Source organism: Fundulus heteroclitus, chromosome 21 (assembly GCF_011125445.2).
Source record: "Fundulus heteroclitus isolate FHET01 chromosome 21, MU-UCD_Fhet_4.1, whole genome shotgun sequence".
NCBI classification, from domain to species: domain Eukaryota; kingdom Metazoa; phylum Chordata; class Actinopteri; order Cyprinodontiformes; family Fundulidae; genus Fundulus; species Fundulus heteroclitus.
Window position 1 is genome coordinate 40,452,777 of NC_046381.1, and position 22,378 is coordinate 40,475,154.

Below are 22,378 nucleotides of genomic sequence, written 5' to 3' on the forward strand. Positions count from 1 at the left end.
CTCTGACTCGGTCCAGAGATGCCAACAGAACCCATCATCCTCATCAGGGAAAGCTAAACCTAAAGCACCCCCCCACCAGACACCGTCCTCTGTTTGACTGCACCCAGAGATCTTGTCTAAGAACGCCACAAAACGCCATCGGAGCACCTGGAGAAGTCCATCCTGGGCTCAGTCTGTGCTGTGAATGTGGACTCGCCTCCGACTGAGAGACCAGGACATCATATTCCCACAGGACCCCAGACTGGAGTGTAGGACGCCACTAAACACAGGCGGACTCAACATTTAAACTTCCTTGACCTCCTCAGCAACTCTCCGAGGATAAAAATCTGGTTAACTGGAACTTGGTGCATCTCTCCAGCGGTCATTGGGCGAGAGGCGGAGTCCACCCTGGTCAGCTCTCCCGTCCATCGCAGGACGACATGGAGACAGAGGACAGACAACCAGGCATGAACTCAGCTAGGGGCAGTTCGGAGACCAAATAACCGAAGAGTCTTGTGTTTGGACTGTGGGAGGAAGCAGGAGCACCCAGGGAGAACCCATGCCTGCACAGGGAGAACATCCAGACTCCAGATCAGGGTTTTAGCTGCAAGGATTCCCTGTTTTTAGCTGTGATTTTGGTCCTTTCTACCTTGACTGTGAAACTTTGTTTCATTCTGGAAATGCGTTGAAACCTTAAGCTAAAATTTTTTTTTTCTGTTCCAGATCATCAACAAGGCCAAGAGGGACCCCACAGAGGAGGTGGAGATCCTGCTGAGATACGGGCAGCACCCCAACATCATCACCCTGAAAGACGTGAGTCTTTTATCTGCAGTTACGAGTTTTTACCGAGCTGAACGTACGTTATGTTAACCTTAATTTATCCAGTAGAGCTCATTGAGGTTAAAATGCTCTTTTTCAAGAGAGACCAGGCCAAAAATGGCACCAGAACAGAGAATTCCCTGAAAAGGTTAAAGTTCTCATATGCTAACAACAGGAACCACAACTGGTTTACTGGTCAAAGTGTGCTGTGACCGTCAGAGACGATGGAGGCGGTGGTTGTTCTCTGATTGGACTTATTGGGACGTCTTATGTTGATGGTTTGAAAGAAAAAAGCATCAGAGTAGGGGGTCCAGTTGGCAAACCGTGGACCCGGTTATCAGGGCATCAACCCTCCAGACCACTCAGGTCTTCTGGCTCCAGCCTGCTCTGCAGAACCAGAACCAGAACCAGACATGGAGAAGCAGCATTTAGTTCCTATGCTCCACTGATCTGGAACAAACTCCCAGAAAACTGTAAAAGTTCAGAAAGCCTGAGTTCCTTTAAATCAAGATTAAAAAACATTAGTTTAGAATTGCCTTTAAATGTTAAAGCTTGTGGTCCAACTCGTCTGACATCACCTCTCTGATGTTCTGTCCATGGTCAGCACTACGAAATAAACTTTATCTTCCAATTAAACCTCTTAAAAACCATTTTCATGGATATTTTCCTCCCGTTGAGTCCGTAGCTTTATCTTTATCCACCTGAAGCGAACGTGGCGTGTCATTTCCCGCCCGATCGGTCGGGTTTGTCTTCGTGACTCATGTGGGGTCGCGTTCCCACCTCAGAGTCACGCTGAATACGCAGTGAGCGCCTGCAGCCTAGAAACAGGCCGACTTCCTGCTCTGATGTTAATTGTGACTCACTGCTGATTAGAGGTAGAACATGCCGCCTGCTGCCCACTCTCCCTTCTCTTCCGCCGACAATAGCTCACCTTTTAGCTTTTAGATCGTTTTCCTACTAACCAGATGACTCAAGGCTCTTTCTTTAGAACGTCTGATCTGCACAGCGAAAGCTTTGGTCCACTGAACCAATCCACAGAACTGATTCAGTCGCCTGGTCTCTGTGCCGTAGGTGTACGACGACGGCCGCTCGGTGTTCCTGGTGACGGAGCTGATGAAGGGAGGCGAGCTGCTGGACAAAATCCTCCGGCAGAAGTTCTTCTCGGAGCGGGAGGCCAGCGCCGTGCTCTACACCATCACCAAGACCGTGGAGTATCTGCATGTGAACGGGGTAAACGTCGTTGTAGGACCTCCTTCCTCTGCAGGCGGTACCATGGAGTACGTCTCTACCAGCGCTGTGTCGTTAGCGTCTGAAGCTTCTGGTCAATGTCAGTCAGATTAAACGGAGGATCGGATTTCTATCCCCCAGTTAGTCAGGTCTGGACTTTGACTAGGCCATTCTAATGTATGAATCTGATCTAAAGCATCTGTGGCTGCGTGTTCAGGGTGGTTCTCCTGCTGGACAGTCCTGCATTCAGCTCCGTCCATTCAATTCAATTCAATTCAATTTTATTTATATAGCGCCAATTCATGAAACATGTCATCTCAAGGCACTTTACAAAATCAAGTTCAATCAGATTATACAGATTGGTCAAAAATTGCCTATATAAGGAAACCCAGCAGGTTGCATCAAGTCTCTCCAAGCAGCATTCACTCCTCCTGAAAGAGCGTAGAGCCACAGTGGACAGTCGTCTGCATTGTTGATGGCTTTGCAGCAATCCCTCATACTGAGCATGCATGAAGCGACAGTGGAGAGGAAAACTCCCCTTTAGCAGGGAGGAGAACCTCCAGCAGAACCAGAACCAGGCTCAGTGTGAACGCTCATCTGCCTCCACCCACTGGGGCTTAGAGAAGACAGAGCAGAGACACAGAAAGCTCAGAAGCTCACATTGACCCAGGAGTACTTTCTATGTTAGAGAAGACAGAGCAGAGACACAGAAAGCACAGAAGCTCACATTGACCCAGGAGTACTTTCTATGTTAGAGAAGACAGAGCAGAGACACAGAAAGCACAGAAGCTCACATTGACCCAGGAGTACTTTCAATGGTAGAGAAGACAGAGCAGAGACACAGAAAGCACAGAAGCTCACATTGACCCAGGAGTACTTTCTATGTTAGATGGTAATAGAGGATTATCTGCCTCCCCTGATGATGTCACAGATAACAGAACATCAGACCAGGTGTACCTTCTATGAAAAGAAAAATGACAGAGAACAAAAAGTTAAAAGCTGTAATAACAATAAACAATGCAGATTGGAGAGCAGTAGGAGAACTCAGCAGAGGGATGTTACACAGCTGTTTACTGGCTAGATTACCTCTGAAGGTAAAAAGCTGCACTGGATTTCCTTCAGGAGTTTCAGAACTTCTGTGATCCACTGTCTGGACCTCAGAACCGAAGGAGACCAACCAGACTTTTGTCTCCTGCTGCGTCTGCAGGTGGTGCACAGGGACCTGAAGCCCAGCAACATCCTGTACGTCGACGAGAGCGGGAACGCCGAGTCCATCCGCATCTGCGACTTTGGTTTTGCCAAACAGCTGAGAGCAGAGAACGGCCTGCTGATGACGCCGTGTTACACCGCCAACTTCGTCGCTCCAGAGGTTCGTCAGTGCAGGAGTTTATTAGTCTGCTCTTAAGCTTGAATGAAACGTTTAGTCTGTATGTTGAACTTTGTCTATCGCCATGTAATGAAGGACTGAAGCATATTTAGAGACTTGTCTTGCAGCAGAGTGAGGAAAAACAGGAGTGAAAACGAACTTTTAAGAAGGTCTAAAGGTGAATATTTGTTTTCTCCTGGCAGGTTTTGAAGAAGCAGGGTTACGATGCTGCCTGTGACATCTGGAGTCTGGGCGTTCTGCTCTACACGATGCTGACAGGGTAGGTTTAACGCTGCGCTCCACTGCAGCACAGAACCCATACAACCATTAGATCTCTGGTTCTTCTCCACCAAAGACGCAACAATTTAGAATTTTCTTTCCAGACATTTTTCTATAAAATCAGAATACTTTAAAGATTAAAGTTAATTTCATTAGATTAATTCTCCTTACCGTAATTGAAGTAAAACATTGAATCTTTTAATGGTTTTGTCATTACTTATGCAGACGAGCAGAAGCAATAAATGTGAAATGATCTAATTACTACAAAGATGTAGAAATCTGCTAAAGTCCTACAGTCCAGGCCTCTCTTTGTTTGGCTCTTTGGGGAAAAAAACACACTTTTAATCTTTAACAGTCTCTTTTCCAAAGCTCCCCATTTTGGCCAGAAGCTAATGCTAATCTTGACTTTATTTTGGCTGTTAGCTGCTCTAAAACACAATAAAAGTTTCGTAAAACATTTCTAATGGGTCTTAAAATAAAAGCCCAAAAGAAACTTGTGTTAATGAGGTGAATTTATTGAGCCGCAGTGAATTTATTGAGCCGCGGTGACGGAACACGCTGCGGTGAAGGTTAGCTAGCTGAGCTAGCTACTAAGGTGCACTTAACTATAAACTGTTGACAGCTTTAACAATCAAATCACTAACTTGAATTAACTTTATTTACAGCTTTAAAGTGTCTCTCACCCATGTTCTGCTCACTGACATGTAACAGAGTTTGATGTACACGCTGCTAACGAATGCTAGCTAATAGTGTTTACCAAAGCTAACACTGTCTCAAAAGCCAAACGTCTAAAAGAAGATGTACATTTACCATCGTTTACAGATGCCAGATAGTGGATTTAGATGTTTATGTTTGGGTTTTCTACCTTTTCTTTGTGTTTTCACAGTTTTACCCCTTTTGCTAATGGTCCAGAGGACACGCCAGAGGAGATTCTGGCCCGTATTGGCAGTGGGAAGTTCTCCCTTACTGGAGGATACTGGAACTCCGTCTCTCCTGAAGCAAAGGTCTGTATTTACAGGTACAAATAACAATGAAATGATAATATTAAGAAGGGTCTATTAAAAGGTGGTTTCTCTGTTAGGATCTGGTGTCTAAGATGCTGCATGTAGATCCTCATCAGAGACTGACTGCGGCTCAGGTCCTCAGACATCCCTGGGTGATGCACAGAGACCAGCTGCCCAAATACACCCTGAACAGACAGGACGCCCCACACCTCGTCAAGGTATCCACCTTTCCAGTCGTCTGTCCGTCCATCTGTTTCTCTGACACTACATCCATCCGTTCATTAATTCACTGTCTGTAATGTCGTCAGGTTCCGGGGTAATTTAAGCCGACAGGAAACTGTAACGCATGTATTGGGTTATAGGAGGGAACTTAAACTGCTGCAGATTGAGAGAAGGAAAATGTGTTGATCAGATTCTTCTTCCCGTCCTGCAGGGAGCAATGGCCGCCACCTACTCTGCTCTGAGCAGGAACGTTCCCCCGGTCCTGGAGCCGGTGGGCTGCTCCACTCTGGCCCAGCGGAGGGGGGTGAAGAAGCTCACCTCCACCGCTCTTTGACTTCCTTCCACTTCCTCCTCTTGTCAACTCTGACCTCGATCTGATCGCCGCCGGACCTCCCCTGCTCCGGACAACTCCGGTCCGGTCCGGTCTGGTTAGACAGACTACTGATGGACCTGAGAGCCGCTAACGCCAAATAGAAGCACACCCCCTCGCCGCCCCGCCCTGCACCTTAACGGGGTTTTCTTCCACCAGATCCCTCCTGCTGTCGAGTCTCAGCTTTAGCATCACTAATCGACAGCCGGACCGAGCTGCAAGGAAAACCCGACCGACCCGGTTCCAGTTTCTGCTTCGGACAATCAGCGCTTCCTCGCCACACAGTCAGGAATATGAAAGTATTTATTAACCTCGGACGGGGAAATCATAGGAACAAAGTAATGTACGGTATGCATTTAAAGAGCTAGGCTCGTTGTTATCTGTGTAGTTGTAGAATCTGCATTTAAACCTCAAGTAGCCTCTGAGACGACGAGAGACGGACACAGTTCCAGATTTAGCTCAGGAAGCAAAGCCGCTGCTCGGATTCTAAAGGGAAAGAAGGTCTCATGGGAGCCAGAATGTTTTGTTTGGGGGGAAAATCGTTTTCTTTTTCCACCTTTTAGCATTTAGGAGCAAAAGAGCAACGTGTTCCAAACATTAGCCAATCAAAACCTTTCGTTTCTACCACGGCTTATCCAAAAACCAACTTTGCTAAATACCTCTAAATACTTTACTCAATAAAACTGAACTGAAGCCCAAAAATCGTTTTTCAGAAGGTTTATTTAAAATTACGTTCTGCTGCCCCCTAGTGAATGCAAAGCGTATAACCAGGCTTTATTTTCTCTACATTTTTGTTTTTGTTTGACACCAGGTATCACGATCATTATTGTTTACTGTCTAATTTGACCTGCAAAGCTTGTGAGGAAACACATTTATGCATTTATTAGAGAGAAGCTAAATCTGTGGTGCTCACTTTTTCTCATTTAGCTTTTGGAAATAAATCTGATCAAATGTCAATGTTGTGAAAAAACACATCAAAAAGCTAATAACTAACAGCTGTTTAACTAAGAAATTAAATCAAAAATGTATATTTGGTAAACCTAAAATGGTGACATAGCATGTAAAAATTTTAGCAATATTGGCTTACAGTGTTTGTTTTAGTTTATAAAATAAATTATCTGGAGGTAATAAATAAATAATAGCCAATGAAGGCTCCTGATCCCTTTTAGCTTTACTGAGAATTTAGTTCCAGATTAAATGTCGGCTTTTGTCCCAATATGTGGCTATGATTCCCCTCATCATTGGCAAAAATCTACAAAAATAAATCTAAACTTGCAGCTGAAGTTTCAGATGAGTTTTCATGGCAAAAATAATGAATAAACTCCCGACGTTTTCCTCTCAGACTGTAATGAGGTTCTGGTGAAAGCAGAGGGAGCTCCGCAGCTCAGCTGAACTTTAGAGCAGAAACATTCAAAGTTTAAATAGTTTAAATAAACCCAAGAAAGTTTAACTTTACTCATCTGAATTAGCATTTTGATACATTTTATTTTCACAAAATTGTAGTTTAGGTTTTGTGATTTTTATCACAGGTTTCTCTCAGTGATGATTTGAGCCTGTTTCATAGAAACTTTGGTTTAAACTAATTTCGCGGCCACGGTTTCATCTATACACATAAAATTTGTCCATTAAATGTAGGGATTTCTGTCCTCTTCAGCCCAGCGTCTCTCACTGCGGTGGGACTTTTAGTTTTCAGTCAGATCACCTCAGAGCTGAAACATAAAATCAAATTCACTGCCCTTATGTTTCAGCTCTGCGTCGGCCTTTTAAATCTACCATGGAGTTTATTTTAGCCGCCGTACTGCTAAAAGCTTTACGTGTGGTCAGCAGGTTTAGCTCCACAGTTAAAGGAATATTCGGTACAGCTTTTTGTTTTTACACAGAACAACCATCTCCCTCCCTATTGTTCCCCAGAAAAGGCGGGAATCACCATAGCAACCTCTTCTTTTGTGTTGCTATCATGGCTGCCCCAGTCGACTCAGCAGTTTCAGCCATTGTCTCGTTAGCATAACGATATTATCTCCTCCTGACTGAACAGCAGCTAATCTGAGCACCACTGATTTAAGCCACCGGCCGACATTTTTACCTAAATTATTCAGGAACAGTTTAAGGAGTTTGATCGCAGCTTGATGAAGCCCCCCCCCCCCCCCCCCCCCCCCCTCTGTGATAAGATGATTTAGAAACGAGGCTTAGGGCCTCCTGCTTCTTCCTGCATCACCTGAAGCTGGATTTCAGCCTCTCTGTGCAGCAGAACTGTAAATATGAACACGCCGGGCAACTCAGGTTTCTACCAATCATGACGATGCATTGTGTACGTCCCGGAGGACGGAGGTACACTCCAATAAGCACAGGAACGTGAGCGAAAGAGGCGAGCAAAGAGGCTCTTAGCAGACGTGCTGTCTGCTGAATTAAAATAAAAAAAAAATTACACTTCCAGTTTGTCTTTCCAGATGTCCACGTTCTTCTTTATGGTCTTAAAAATGACTTTTCTGGGTTTTGGAATGGAACTCCTCTGTGTCTAATGTTGCGTTGCTATGATCAGTGTACAGCTCAAGCATTTATGCCTGTGATGATGATTGTGATCATCTGGCAGCAAACCCTTTAAAAACTGAGCAGAAAAGCATTTAAAAGCATTCCAGCTGTTAACACTCGCCGGAGCTGCAGCACAAAACTAACCACACGGCTTTATTTATGCAACAACTGCTTCATCTCTGCAGATGTAGGCTTTACATTCTGCCATTTGGTCTGATCTGTTTATCAAACGTGAGCTCCAGTTTGGCCATCAGGGGGCGCTGCGCTCATTGAAATCCAGCTGAAGCTTATTTGACAAAATTGTTCAGTTAATGATTCGACTTTTTTTTTTTTAATCTGTGAAATTAATCTGTTCTCGGTTTGCTTCCGGTGTGAAAACATGGAAAAACAAATAAAAAAGTTTAAAATGTCAGAAACTTTTAACTTGACGACCTCAGAGGCCCCTTTTCACCAGCGGTGAATTAAAATAAACATGGAAATGATAAAATAGGATTAAATTATAAAGTCATTTCCTAGATAATTTTTTTTAAATTAAAGCAAAAACTTTCATGATTAAAATAAATCTTGCCATTAAAGTGAAACTTGGAACAACATTTAGAAAACAAGTCTAATGTGTGACCTTTAAATTGTAGCGATGTCTTTCCTGTTATTTTCTAGGGACTTTTTTTCCATTGTTTATCATAAATTTTGCCGTTTTAATTTTTTTATTGCTGTAAAAATCTCGCCTTTTGCTCACAGTTCTGACTCTGAATGCGTTTTGTGAATTTTCTGTTTTAACCTGGTGAAGAAGGGCCTCCGCTGACGTCTGAGGCCGAGTTTGTGAAAACAAAAATAATTTGTTCACGGCAGAAATCCGACATCTGCAGTCGTGGAAAACTTTCTGTGGTCGTCTGAATGTCATATTAAAGGGATAAAATTCAGAGTTTCTTTATGTTTTATAAATAAGTATTGATTTGTGTTGAATTTTGTTCATTCTCCTGTCAGTGTACAGCTCTGGGATAAAGAAAGATAAATAAATGTTTTTTTCTGGAGGTATAGACAGAGGAACAGCTTTTTTTTCCTCTTCATCTAACTCTTCCTCTTCTTGTCTGATTGTGTCAGAGATATTCAGCCCTGCTGCTACGCCAGCTCTCTGTTTTTGTACCTGCAGAGTTGGACTTTCTATGGAAAACAATAAAAAAACAATAATCGATAAACTGTGTTGGTTTTTCATTGATGAAATTAAAAGCCGGGGGATAATTCTCTTCAAGCAGATCTTCTGTTTGGCGTTTCCTGTTTTTTTCCTTCACTGGTTCTCATTTCTTCAAAGAAAAGTCATGCTGCAGTCTTTGCTAAGCTCTTTTCATGAGTTGTCTACGATAATAGAAAAAAAACTTGTATTTAGTTTAAATTCATCCTCAGTCTAAAGATATTGATGCAAAACTAAAGTAGCAGCGACTTGTTTGAACGCATCAACTGTAGAAAAAAAGCAAAGACCAGAAGAATAGATCAAAGTGGCTTATTTGTAAAAATAAAGGTGAAACAAAGAACAAATAGTTTTTAGTAATTATAAAAGAGGTTTCAGGCAACCTAATCTGGCTGAGAGGATCTGCAGAGGACTGCAGGAAAATGCCTAAAAACTGAAGCACCAAACGGTTAAGCAAAGACTTTAATATATGGCATTTATTTTTGGAGGTTTTCCACTTTTTCATAATGAAGAGTTGGGCAAAGAGATTTTATGTAAAAATATATTTACTTCATCTGGGAATAAGTCTGTAACCGTGGAAAACATTCTGGATGTGATTCAGGATGTTGTCATGCCAATAAGGTGTCGTATTATTATTATTATTATTATTATTATTATAGTAGGTCTGGACATGTTCAGGTCACCATTTTCTAGCGTTGCCTTACTAGAATGACATGCTCTCTTGTCTTCTCCTTTATGAAGAGTGGCTAAGGTAAATGGACATATCTACACGCCAGAGAAACAGGAAAGTTGGGTTTATAAGTTTAAACTAAAAGCTTGAGCTGCATTTAGTTTATAGGAAATGTTAGGGCTACCAATGGGAGTGGCAGCGGTAAAATTGTAGAAAATTGTTTAAGGTTTCCTGACTAAATATTTCTAAAGTTTGAAGTGTAGTTGATATGCTACAGCAATAAAAGATGATTTTCTTTCAAGACCTTTTCCGCAGCTTTACTGGCGTCACAATAAATGGTCCAGGACAATCAGTAAATACAACATTATCTCTTAGTTAAAGTGTTGAACAGTTGTTTCATTTGTTCTCGTGTACAGGAGGGTCATTTCCTTCCCGTCACTCTGAAAGCAACAAGAAAAACAAATAGGCGAATAAGCTGTTCAGAAACAGTGGAAATGTGACAGACTGATCAGCAGGGGGCGCTGCTCAGAACTCAAAGCCTAACAGATATAAACTATTTTCTCACATTTTTATTTCACAACTTCTCCTGGCAAACAGAAAGGAACCGTTTGAACAAAAATCTAAATGTTCAACCTGTAACCTGCTTATAAAGTCATTCATTTGTCTATTTTACAGAATAAAAAACACCCAATAAAAAAAAGTGTTTCTTTTTCACGTGTTTAGATCAGATCAATCTTACTGTAAACTTTGGGTTTATTTTAATGAAACCTTCATTAAGAAATATCTCAATCTGACGGTTCTAATCAAAACACCACGGCAGCTAATGTTCATAGATTAACCCATAACCGGATACATTTCACCAGATTTCAGTTACATTAAAAAAAATAATTCATTTACATGCTAGAATCTCCTGTAAGTAAACCAGGTCAACTTTTCTACATTTTCTGAACCTTTTTTCCCTTTATGGAGTGATTTAGCCCATTCACATTGAGATGTATCATTAATAGCTGCTTAGGTTGCGTCTTTAACAAAGTAGTTTTAGCGTTCGGTCACCCTGACACCAAACAAACGCTGAACATTCAGAAACATAACAACAAAGGAACATTATGAACATCTACCCGGTTAACCCAGGGATCTTCTGAGGTAGAAAACAACCCAAGCAGGAGTTCCTCTTCCCTTCTACACCCAGCAGTAGTTTCTATTCATCTCATCAGATCGTCTGTTTTCAGTAGACAGACCTAAATAGGGGAGATGAGCTGCAGTTTTAAAGATTAAAATATGTAAATTAAAGCAAATTTCAGCCATTTGTTACAAAAGGTGGCCATAAGAGTGTGAATTCAAATAAAGTTATTGATAATCTGATATATTTCCTATAGTCCACGTCTCCTCTGTCAATGTAAGCTAACAGCAACCTCTCCCTGTTTATCTTCTTCTTCTCTGTTTTCCTCTCTGGATAGTTCTTTGGTGATGTCCCATGGTTCTGCTCCCACTGGAACACCTCCATCCAGTTTTCCCCCCGCCGCCGCTTCCTGTGGGTCGTTGTCGGTCTTCCCGGTGGATTCTCATCTCTGGAGTTTAACACTGTTTTCCTTTAGCATCTTCTTAACGTTTCTGTAGTCTCTGTGCTTCCTAACCGCCTCACTGGGACATTCCTGGTAAAATAAAACCACTGGTTTGACATCTGTTCTGCCAGGCCAGGTTCCTTCACAGATGTTCTCCTGGGTAGCGGGGAACCGAGGCTTGCTCTGCACCTCGTCCTTCGTCTTGTTGTTGTTTGAGGACCATCAGTAAGGTTAGCTTTACTTACTCGCTCCATCCTCTAACTCGTCTACTGCCCTTCTCTGTAACTGCTTTGGGTTTTCTGCCAGCTTGGGTTAAATCTAATCTCTGAATATATAAGAATGAATTAATAATTAATTATTATCATTACATTTCCTGTCTGAAGTTGTTTTTAAACTCCTGTAAATGTCACATAGTCCTTTTCCACCACTCTTTTTGGTTCTGTGATGCTAGCCGGGCTGATGCGTTATCAGCCGTTAGCTTTTCTCCCGGAGCGTCGGCTGTTAGCATATTCCCCCACATGTGGACTTGTCCTCCGTTTTAGAGTCTTCTTCTGATTCCTCGCGTTCGTCGTCTTCGTTTTCCGTCTCCCCCACTCACCCCCCCGCTTGTGTTTTGGATTGAATTTCTATTGGGATCAGTTCGTGGGGTTTAACTAGCAGAGCTCTGAGTTTAGCTGGCCGTCTCACTCTACAGTAAACTGAATGATCTCTTGCTCCGGGTTTTTGATTTCTGTGGCATCCAACACGAGCGAAACCAACTCGTATTCAGTCTGCTCTTCCTGGATGGTCTCCTCCAGCGTATCCAGCAGTGTTCTCAGCTCAGGCCTGTCGTCCGCTGAGCCCAGCCACCTGGAAGAAACGGGTATAAGTTGCTTTTTAACTCATTTCCATCAGTAATGACATTTTTTTTAAATAAATCAAGCGGACAACATGAAGAGTACCTTTGTAACGTATGTGGATGTGGGAGGGGAAATTTCCGAGTCTCTCGGAGGTATCTGTATGCCTTTGGGCCAAGCAGATGGAGCGTGACGGCGAACTCTCGGAGCTCCTCGGTGTACTCATTGCCCTTCATTTTCATAAAGTCTAGCTGAAGAGCTGAAAGTTCAAGAGCGAAAATTAACAACCTCTCCTTCAAATAGCTAAGGAGGCTAAAAAAAGGAATCAGATGTATGTGAATTCGTCTTACCGGAGTAGAAATCAAGCCTCTCTTTGAGGTCCTCATTAAGGAGGTTCTTATCCTTTAATTCCTCCAACAGAGACTGGATTGTGATCTTTGCCCTCTTTTCTCTGGCCTCTATGTTTTTCTTCTCCCGCTCCAGACTTTCCAGCCTCGCCAAGGCTTCCTTCAGTTTAGCCGCGACGGTGGGGAGAGAATTCGGCAAGGCGTAGCAGTGGTCCTGTCAGACATTTGTGTGTTTAATACGAGCCCAGACCTTCATTATATGATGTTCAACATAGAAATACTCACATCGTTGGTTGGAGGCTTAGGGGTAGAAGGTTTTGGGACAACCTGAGGGGCTACAGGAGGGCTAGCTTCCGCTTTCCTGGAGGTTAGCGTAGTTCTGCGCTTTTCCCGCTGAAATAAGATTAATATGAACTTTAGTATAGAGTAGAATTCAACTTTATTCTCAATGCACATGTCACAAGTACAAGCATCCCTCCAGAAGTGCTTCAGTAGAGCACAATGACATTATTATGATTGTGCTACAGTTGTAAATATGAACGAATATAAATATATATGTGATTTTACTATAACTGGAAGTATATGTATGTACAGGCTATGAATGTGAAAGGTTATAATTAATTATAAAGTAGATTATCTCTGTATTATGACATACGTATGTGTGATTACAGGCTATAAATGTACTATAGCTGTGAGTATAGATATACAGTATAGAGCTGCCGTGTGATTGCTGATGAAATATGTATATTTATGAATGCTAACAGAATTACCTTCTGGAGGTGAGGCGGGAGTTTGAATTTTGAAGGAACGACTCCTTCTCTCAGTCGGACAGTCTGACCTGTCCTGTCAAAGTCCTCTGGTTTGAAATGTTCGCTGCACAACACGCACGTCTTACTGGCAGCGAATCGCTCTCTCCTTGTAGCCAATTCCCACTTCCTTCTCAAATCCTTGTCTTTGGGAAACCTTTGGAACAAAAAACAAAAACAGGAAATTAATTAGTAGAATATAGAAAACAGCATTGGTAGTGTTGTTATGTAGACACTTTATTGTGTTCCCCCTAGTTTTCTGTTTTCAAACTTCTAATTTCTCAGAAGCTTGCTTCAATAAGAGATGTTGCTGCATTATCTGTATAATAATATATAACAATGAACCAGAGCAGCTGAAATACTGAGTTTGTTTGGACTCTATTCCAGTCTGATGTGTGTCTGTATAATATGCTGCTGGATATGATGAGATGAAATAATTACATGTGAGTAATACAGCCGAGCCCCCTATGTATAATTTCAATGTTAATGTTATAACAGTAATACATATATTTCTTACAGTGTCAGATAATCTAAATCAGTGTTCTGGAATATCTGAGACTTTATATGATTGATAAAATGTCGGGGATAGGACACCAAACATTATAGCTACAAGCTAACATTAGCTTGCAGTTCGGCGGTGGACGTATTCACAGAACAATAATATTCTTTCTAATCACAAAATAAAATCAAAATATGTCCGTCTTACTTGTGAAAAGTTATCCCCCGAGCCTTGAAGTCAACAGTCCGTCGATTTGAACATAAGTGCGCCGAACAGTACTGAGGCATCCTTCTTGTTTTCTATAAACCACCAAGAAGACTGCAGGACAACCGCTCTAAGATGGCGGCCGGGTTTTCTGGGTCCCAGCAGCCAATGCGGGGTCTATTCTTCTTCGTCTTCTTTGTGTTGCTTAATGGCGGTTGGCAAACAACCTCAAGTTGCTTTACCCCCACCTACTGGAAAGGAGTGTGAACCAAATATATTTCTAAATAATAATAATAATAATAATAATAATAATAATAATAATAATAATAAAACTCAGACCCTATCAAATAAGTTACTTTTTCTTAGAAAATTAAATATGGCCTGAAAGCTTCTGCTTATTGAATCTTTCTGGAACAACTCAATAAGATCTATATTTATTTTCATCCTGTTAAGGTTTTGAAATAACTCATTTCTCTCATCCTTTACACTGTAAATACACATGCTCTATTGTTTGAACTCAGCCTACAGTCGCATTTCCCTGTTTGGTGCTTCCCTGTGAAGAATAATGTGCTATTTAGTCAGGTATGTCCAACTCTGGGGCTTGAAATGATTGCCTCCTCTCTCCTGTTTCTTTCTGGTCTTCTCATCTCTCCTATTTCCTGTTGAATTCTATATAACCACCATCCTTTGCATTCTTCCTCCTATTCCCTTTACCACCTCTCTTTATTCCGTATTATTCCCACTGATTCTGTAATAATGAAAATAATCTTAATTTCTACTAATAATTATTTAGTGCTCTCTTCAGGCTCAACAGCCATCATAGCTGCCCTTCGCTGCATATTAACCCCATAATATCCAGGAATCTATATCGAATTATATATCAAATTGGTCTACTTTCTGACTGGCTATTCTGCAAACTGGCCAAGGATGAACCAGAATCTGAGCAAATTATAGATTTTAATGCTCTGACCTTTTCACTCCACTGAACGGATGACAATGTTTACAACATTTCTGCTAAAACTGAAATTCCATAGTTAACTCTTTTCCCTACTTTGATAAAAAAAACTGTGGTGCAATGAAGACTATCCCTAACCGATTAGCTGTGTTTTTAGTAGCATCTGTGATTATTTGAACATAAATATAATATTGGTTAATGTAATCCTGTATTGTATATGCATTTAAAACAAAAGATTTGTCTTTTTTCTTTCTTTCTAATAATGTAACATCAACTCTTACAACTGGACGTATCCATGGCGGCTAAGGGAACTGTCTGATTAATTGATCAAGATTAAAGGGGAGTTTTCCTCTCCACTGTCGCCTCATGCATGTTCAGTATGAAGGATTGCTGCAAAGCCATCAACAATGCAGACGACTGTCCACTGTGGCTCTACGCTCTTTCAGGAGGAGTGAATGCTGCTTGGAGAGACTTGATGCAACCTGCTGGGTTTCCTTAGATAGGATTATTTTTTTTAACAATCTGTATAATCTGAACCAATCTGTATAATTTGATTTAATTTGATTTTGGAAAGTGCTTTGAGATGACATGTTTCATGAATTGGCGCTATATAAAAAAATGTAATTAATTAAAATTGAAAAAAAATGTCATTAAATTCATTAATGTTGGAATTGATTTTTCCTCCAAATCGTTTAATTGTACCCTTTCCCAGCGATTATTAAGTACCTCCAGTGTCGGGAGGCCATTTATTTTAACCTTTTAGACTGAACCACTAGGCACACATCGTCTGTTCTTTTCAGAATTTAAGGGGATGCGGGGTCTACGCAGCTGATAAATCCGCCCTCCCCAACATGGCGGCGTCGCTCGCGTTTTCAGACGGTAAAACCAGGCTGCGTCACCGTTTTCAATAAAGCACTGCCGCTTTGAATGCGTTGTCCTGCGCCTGCGCACAGACACAGATACCCATCGCCAAGCAGACGGCTTCTCTCTGCGTTCAGTTCAGTTTAAACCCGATTTAAATCTGGTTTGGGAACAGCTAGCGACCGCAGGTTGTACGGAGCAGGGTTAACGCGAAGGACGTGAAGGAATATGCCCAAAAATAAAGGTAAGGGGCCGGGAAGCTGTCGGTGAGCTGTGCGGTGGTTCAGCCCGCCGTGTGAAAAACGTGACCCGGGCCGGCTAGCCGCGTTAGCAGCAGGCATCGCAGTGAGCCACGGACCGTTTAACGCCACCTTTCTGTAATATTAACTCTGAATATTTACATTAAAGTGATTAATTTATGTGTTAAAGCTGAACGACATGGCGGCGGTTAGCTAGCAGCTAGCTGACACAGCTAAACTCCAACCGGGCTGGCCTGTTCACATCTCCTCATGTTCGTCTAAATTTACGCCAAAAAACACGTTTGGTTTATAAAATGTGATTTATTTGTTTTTTCGGGCTAGTTAAATCTGTTGTAATAAGTTCGGTTCATCTTTATCATGTGATAACCGTCAGATAAGCTAACTTTAGCTCCAACTAATGTGGGTTTAAAACAGCAAATCTCCCCTTTAACTGGTTTAAAGGTTATATGAAAGTGTTTTATTATCCAGAAATGATTAAATGTCTTTATTCAGACTGTTTTAGTTTATTTAGTCAGAGTTTATTAGCTTTTAAAGGGTTGGCTTCATCAGCTGAACTCTGGACTTTCTGAAGGTCCTGGATGATTTTATTTATGTTTATTAGTTTTGTTTCCAGGCTCAGTTCGTTTTGTTTGTCAGATCAATTGAATTAGTCTGAAAGGGCTTTAAAATACAGAGATCATATGTTTTATTGAGTTAAACATAGAAAAAAAACTTTGCTAATTAAAATCTAGACCCAGATATTGAGCCAGAACCAGAAAAAGATGCTTAAATGTTTTTTATTATTACATTAATACTATGAACCGACAGTCTGACCGGGTCCTAACGCAGAACCTAAAACATAAAAATCAGGATTTTGATAAATTACCTAATTTTCTGTCTGTTTGGGTGTGTCTCTTTGAACGAAACCCAGAACTAAATATTTACTCATTTCACAATAAAAGCAGCTTTTTCTTCCTGCTCGTCGTTCCTCTGGACCCTCAGAGATTAGAGATTTATCTTGAACTGGTGGTTCAGATGATTTAAAAACAGAAAACGAAAATCCAAGATCCAAAGCTGTGATCTAAGGAACCTGTATTTGGTGCTGAGAATCCAGTCCAGCTCTAACGAGCCTAGATCTTCATCATTTTTCTGTGTCCTGTCTGACAGTGTAGCCTTAAGAATTATCTTAATGCCAAAAAGAGTTCCTTTCACCAGTGGAGCATTACTGCTCAGTTCCAGGTGTTTTCTAGATTGATTAACAGATGTTCAGTCGTGTCTGCCTCCATTAAGAGCCAAAGTAAACCCAGGAAGTGAGCGCTCTGGTTCTGGTCCATCATCTCCTATCAGGGTTTCAGGTTCTGATCCAGGATGCTCCTGCTGGGCCTCATGGGAAATGTTTAAAGCGTTGGGGTGGAGGTTCTGATTGCTGCTCGCTCTGCCCACAGGTAAAGGAGGAAAGAACCGGCGACGTGGAAAGAACGAGAATGAGTCTGAGAAGAGGGAGCTGGTGTTCAAGGAGGACGGCCAGGGTGAGTTCTGCTGCCGGCCCGATCCGGACGATCCCAAACCACAGGAACCGGGGGGCTAAACGTGGTTCTGGAGCCGGTCCTGGTCCCTGCTGTAGAGAAATGCCTCCAAACGGGCTCGTCATAACGGCAATGTTCAGATCCGATACGTTGATGTCGGCCTAAATCCTAATTTTTCCGAGTCTTACCTGCAGAATCTTTGTGCAGAAAATGAATGATACACATAAACGAGTTTAAAGCTGGACTGAATTGAAAAGTTCAGCATAAGCAGCAGAGTGAGCTGCAGGTTCTTTGGCTCGGCGTCATGGTTCTGAACCCAATCAGCATGCCTCTGGTTCTGATGGTGTCGTTCAGATCGGGGCAAACTGCCTCGTCTCTCCTCCTGTAACGCAGGACGGCCGGCATCAGGTGCTGCCGAGGCTGCAGCTTCATCAGCCAGGGCCGGAACCAGAACCAGAACCTTTCCTGTACAGGTTTGGCAGTGGGCTTAAGTTTGAGGCTGGCGTAGTCCAACCTGGAGGCTGCAGCCCGTTGATGGATTTCACTGAGAGTTGATGTCACAGCCCAACACAAATCTGAAAAGTGCGGCGTGCTCTGATTAGGGCTACATTTACAATATAATCACAAAATTTTTCTCAAACGTTGCTGTTGCACCTTTATATATGATTTGTACTTACTTATTCATCATTATATGATTTGTACTTACCGTTATATATGATTCTTAGTTATTTATCGTTATATATGATTTGTACATACCGTTATGTGATTCGTACTTACTGGTCTATATGATTCGTACGTACTTAAGGTTATAAATATATTATTTATTCGTACTTAAGGTTATAAATATGATTTGTACGTACTTAACGTTATAAATATACGATTTGTACGTACTTAACGTTATAAATATGATTTGTACGTACTTAACGTTATAAATATGATTTGTACGTACTTAACGTTATAAATATGATTTCTACGTACTTAACGTTATAAATATATGATTTGTACGTACTTAACGTTAGAAATGTATGATTTGTACGTACTTAACGTTAGAAATATATGATTTGTACGTACTTAACGTTAGAAATGTATGATTTGTACGTACTTAACGTTATAAATATATGATTTGTACGTACTTAACGTTATAAATATATGATTCGTACGTACTTAACGTTATAAATATATGATTTGTACGTACTTAACGTTAGAAATGTATGATTCGTACGTACTTAACGTTATAAATATATGATTTGTACGTACTTAATGTTATAAATATATGATTTGTACGTACTTAACGTTATAAATATATGATTTGTACGTACTTAACGTTATAAATATATGATTTGTACGTACTTAACGTTATAAATATGATTTCTACGTACTTAACGTTATAAATGTATGATTCGTATGTAACGTTATAAATGTATGATTTGTACGTACTTAACGTTATAAATATATGATTCGTATGTACTTAACGTTATAAATATATGATTTGTACGTACTCACCGTTGTATATGTTGCACTTACTGACCGATTTTATTTGGTACCACGCGTTCTTGCTAACAAGTGTCAGTTATTTTTGCTGCTTGCGGTTGATGCAGAGAAAGATCAAAGTGAAATCCCAGTTAAGGTTGAAATAAATCGTGCAGCCTAGTTCTGATGCCTCAAATAAAACCCAGTTGAGCTTCAGAAGTCCCCTAACTAGTGTCTATCTGCTCTGGTTCTGATGCCTGAGAGGTTCTCTAGAGAACGTCCAGCATCATGGAGACCAGCAGACGGGGTTTCATGCTTCACTTAGTGGGTTTCTCACTACGTGTCCCGCTGGCTGTAACGGGTCACAGGGTGAAAGTAAAAGGTCCAGTTAGACGGTTCCCCCCGCTGACCTCTGGCTGACCCGCCCCCCCCTCGTCTCTTTCAGAGTACGCTCAGGTGATCAAGATGTTGGGCAACGGCCGCCTGGAGGCCATGTGCTTTGACGGAACCAAGCGGCTCTGCCACATCAGAGGAAAGCTCCGGAAAAAGGTAGGACCGGCCCGCGGGCCGCGTCAGCGCTTTCCATTCAGGAGCCGGCGCCGTGGTCGCTGGTTGGCTGTGAGGGTCACAGAGGTCGTGATCTCTGCTGTTTCTGTTCCTGCAGGTCTGGATTAACACGTCAGACATCATCCTGGTGGGCCTGAGGGATTACCAGGTGGGTTGGTACTGGTGTGGCAGGTCCAGATGGACCGGGACAGGTTCTGGTGCTTAAACCAGACCCACCAACCTGTTGTCTCGTTAAAATCAACGGTTGACGGTTCTGTTACGCCTCAGAGGCGCTGCCCGTAGGTTTATGTGCCGGGAAACGGGTCGGCGCCGGTTCTAACGGCTCGCCGTGTGTTTCAGGACAACAAGGCCGACGTGATCCTGAAGTACAACGCAGACGAGGCCCGGAGTCTGAAGGCCTACGGAGAGCTTCCAGAACACGGTGAGTTCGGACTCAGTCCCAGAGATAGAGCGGTCCGTTGGTGCTGGTTCCGTCTGAGGAAAACCTCAGTTTGAATATTTCGTCTCGTTTAATCAACACTGTGAACCCGGTTCTGCTCGGTATCAGAACCGGGTCTGCTGATCTGAAGAGAAAGTAGAAATAAACCCATTTACACCCAGATTAGTTCCCCCTGCGGTGCCATCTGGATCAGAACCGATGAGGTCGTTGTAACAGTAATGACCCAAACTGTCTTTCCTCCTCGCAGCTAAAATCAACGAGACGGACACGTTCGGACCTGGAGACGACGACGAGATCCAGTTCGACGACATCGGAGACGACGACGAGGACATCGATGACGTGAGTTCTGCTCCTGTTCGCCGTTTCCAGGCAGTTTGAACAGTTATGACCCGTTTTATGAGGGACAGGAGGGGGTTCTGGTTCTGCTGGTCCTCCAGTGTCTTCAGATGTTTGGTTCTAACCATGGTTATTGTCTTCCTTTGCAGATCTAAGGCGCCACGGCTGAAGGGGAAGGCAGGATTTTACTACAGACGCTCCGATTGGGATATTTTGAGCCGGTTCTGCTAATCCATCATTTTTTTTTTTTTTTATGATTATTATTATTAAAGATGAGCCTGTGATCCAGTTTATTAATGTTCTACGTGGTTAATCCAGTCGGTAGTCGTGCGTTTCTCTGGTTGAGCTCCATCAGCACTTTGGTTCTGAACCGGACCTGCAGCAGGACCACGGACCTTCTCCCAGGATCTGAGGCTTCACGGTTCGGCTGAAATATCCCAAACATCTAGATTTTTTTCCTGCGATTCAAGTTTATTTTTTTTATTATTTTCTGTCTCTGTCGTCCAGGAAGCTGTTCAGTAACGTAATCTCCTCTAACACGCCATCTTTTAAGCAAAGTATTTATGATTAATTTCACACCACGTGGGATTTAGACACTGAACCCAGTCTGATGGTTGGCGTTTTTACTGAAGGCAGCGGGAACGAGCCGGATGTTCTCTCTGCTCTGGACTGAACCGAACCGCGGATCCATCGCCAACGCAAACCCGTATTTGTCTGTTTTCCTGTTCTGCTGTTTCAGCCTCGGTAGACCAGCGGTTCCTAACCCTCCCGCTCCACACAACCTCCTATCAGAGCTATCTTTTACACATCTCTATAAGAATCAGATTCTATCTAAGCAGAATGCAGATTATTTTTATTTCCTGCCTCCGTTTGGGAACCTCTGTTCTACCCCTCATGGCGGCTTCTGGATGTTGTCGGTCTGACTCTGAGTACAGATGTGCTGTGATGTTTGACGGCTGGGTTTCCAATAAAGATCTTAACTCCTCTGACCCGGCGTGGTGCTTTTTGGGCGACCGGGTCGAGCTCGGAGATAAAATGGGAGAATGTGACTTAAAAGGTTTATTAAGAAGGTTAACACAACCTGGTGGAGGACGCTTTTTATGGAGCTAAAGCAGTGACAGCTTTTAGCTCCATGTCACTACAGTCCACTAGCTATATAAGCTAAAGAGGATGATATTAATGAAAATAATGCCCTTTTATGTGGTCGAGCAGCAGTACTTGACTAGAGCTTTCCATAAGTTCACTGCTGTACATGAAGATGAGTACTGGGGAAAAAAACTGAAGGTCCATGAAGGAGCCTTCAATTTAGCCCAAATCAGCAAAAACGGTGCCAATTTATAGCGACATCGTAGCTGAAGGAACTCTGCAGTGACAATGAAAATGTCTCTCATTGAAAAAAATCTGCAGTATAAAATGTGAATAGCATCAAAGTTGTTACTTTCTAACAATGTTTGACTTTTCAATTTTTAATTTTTCACTCCCAAATCCCTTCAATGTCGCATTTAGCTGTCACTGTTTTGGCGCCATAGCCTGGATGCTGATATTCTGATGGAATAATGGCTTTTTTCTCTAAAATAAATCCTCTAAACATAAACATAATATGAAGCACGATCAAATATGTTATGTAGAATTTTCCAAATAAAGCAGCTAAAAATGACTCGACTTGGACTCTTGGTCCGAGACTGGAGTCAAGGTAATATGATTACCGTTATAACGGAGTAAAGACTTTTATCTCCTTTAGTGAAGTAAAAGGAAGCTGAATGTTTTACTGTGAAAGGATGAGTTTTAATATTATGGGGTGTAAATAATTTGTTCATGGAGTGTCTTTAACGCTCAATTTAATGACTTGATCATTTGAGAGCAAAAGAAACGTAACTTTGCGCCGATATCATCTCGCTGCTAAGCTAGCTGCTGCGTTACCAGCACTTCCGGTTGAGACCGTCAAAATAAAAGCACTTCCTGTTCCGTTCAATAAGAGGTTAAAACGTTTTCCTTCCTACAGTTTGTCTAGCGTTGTAATTTATACCTTAAATTTGAACATCTTTACTATTTAGAATTGAGAGCAAACGTTTAAAATACG

The 22,378-nt window shown here is 42.0% G+C and overlaps 3 protein-coding genes across 3 annotated transcripts in view; 2 read left to right on the top strand and 1 right to left on the bottom strand.

Moving 5' to 3' along the window:
- rps6ka3b (ribosomal protein S6 kinase, polypeptide 3b) overlaps nucleotides 1–8,991 on the top strand; it is a gene marked incomplete in the record, with an annotated part of 62,934 nt that extends 53,943 nt beyond the window's left edge. Inside the window, 7 exon segments of the mRNA XM_036124965.1 lie at nucleotides 703–792; nucleotides 1,870–2,028; nucleotides 3,233–3,394; nucleotides 3,595–3,671; nucleotides 4,557–4,674; nucleotides 4,752–4,892; nucleotides 5,108–8,991. Of these exon segments, the coding sequence (XP_035980858.1) occupies nucleotides 703–792; nucleotides 1,870–2,028; nucleotides 3,233–3,394; nucleotides 3,595–3,671; nucleotides 4,557–4,674; nucleotides 4,752–4,892; nucleotides 5,108–5,230 (870 nt within the window).
- Nucleotides 8,990–14,068, bottom strand: LOC105916668 (THAP domain-containing protein 6). The gene is made up of 6 exons (XM_021309864.2): nucleotides 13,909–14,068; nucleotides 13,167–13,359; nucleotides 12,682–12,789; nucleotides 12,400–12,610; nucleotides 12,155–12,308; nucleotides 8,990–12,062 (listed from the first exon to the last, which is right to left on the bottom strand). The coding sequence occupies exons 1-6, from the start codon at nucleotides 13,986–13,988 to the stop codon at nucleotides 11,897–11,899; spliced, it is 912 nt and encodes a 303-aa protein (XP_021165539.1). The 5' UTR covers nucleotides 13,989–14,068; the 3' UTR covers nucleotides 8,990–11,896.
- Nucleotides 14,069–15,785: 1,717 nt separating this feature from the next.
- eif1axb (eukaryotic translation initiation factor 1A X-linked b) lies at nucleotides 15,786–21,287 on the top strand. The gene is made up of 7 exons (XM_012851250.3): nucleotides 15,786–15,965; nucleotides 17,406–17,489; nucleotides 19,402–19,505; nucleotides 19,621–19,671; nucleotides 19,863–19,944; nucleotides 20,210–20,301; nucleotides 20,448–21,287. Exons 1-7 carry the CDS (start codon nucleotides 15,950–15,952, stop codon nucleotides 20,451–20,453), a joined length of 435 nt encoding a protein of 144 aa, XP_012706704.1. The 5' UTR covers nucleotides 15,786–15,949; the 3' UTR covers nucleotides 20,454–21,287.
- The last annotated feature ends 1,091 nt before the right edge of the window (nucleotides 21,288–22,378 follow it).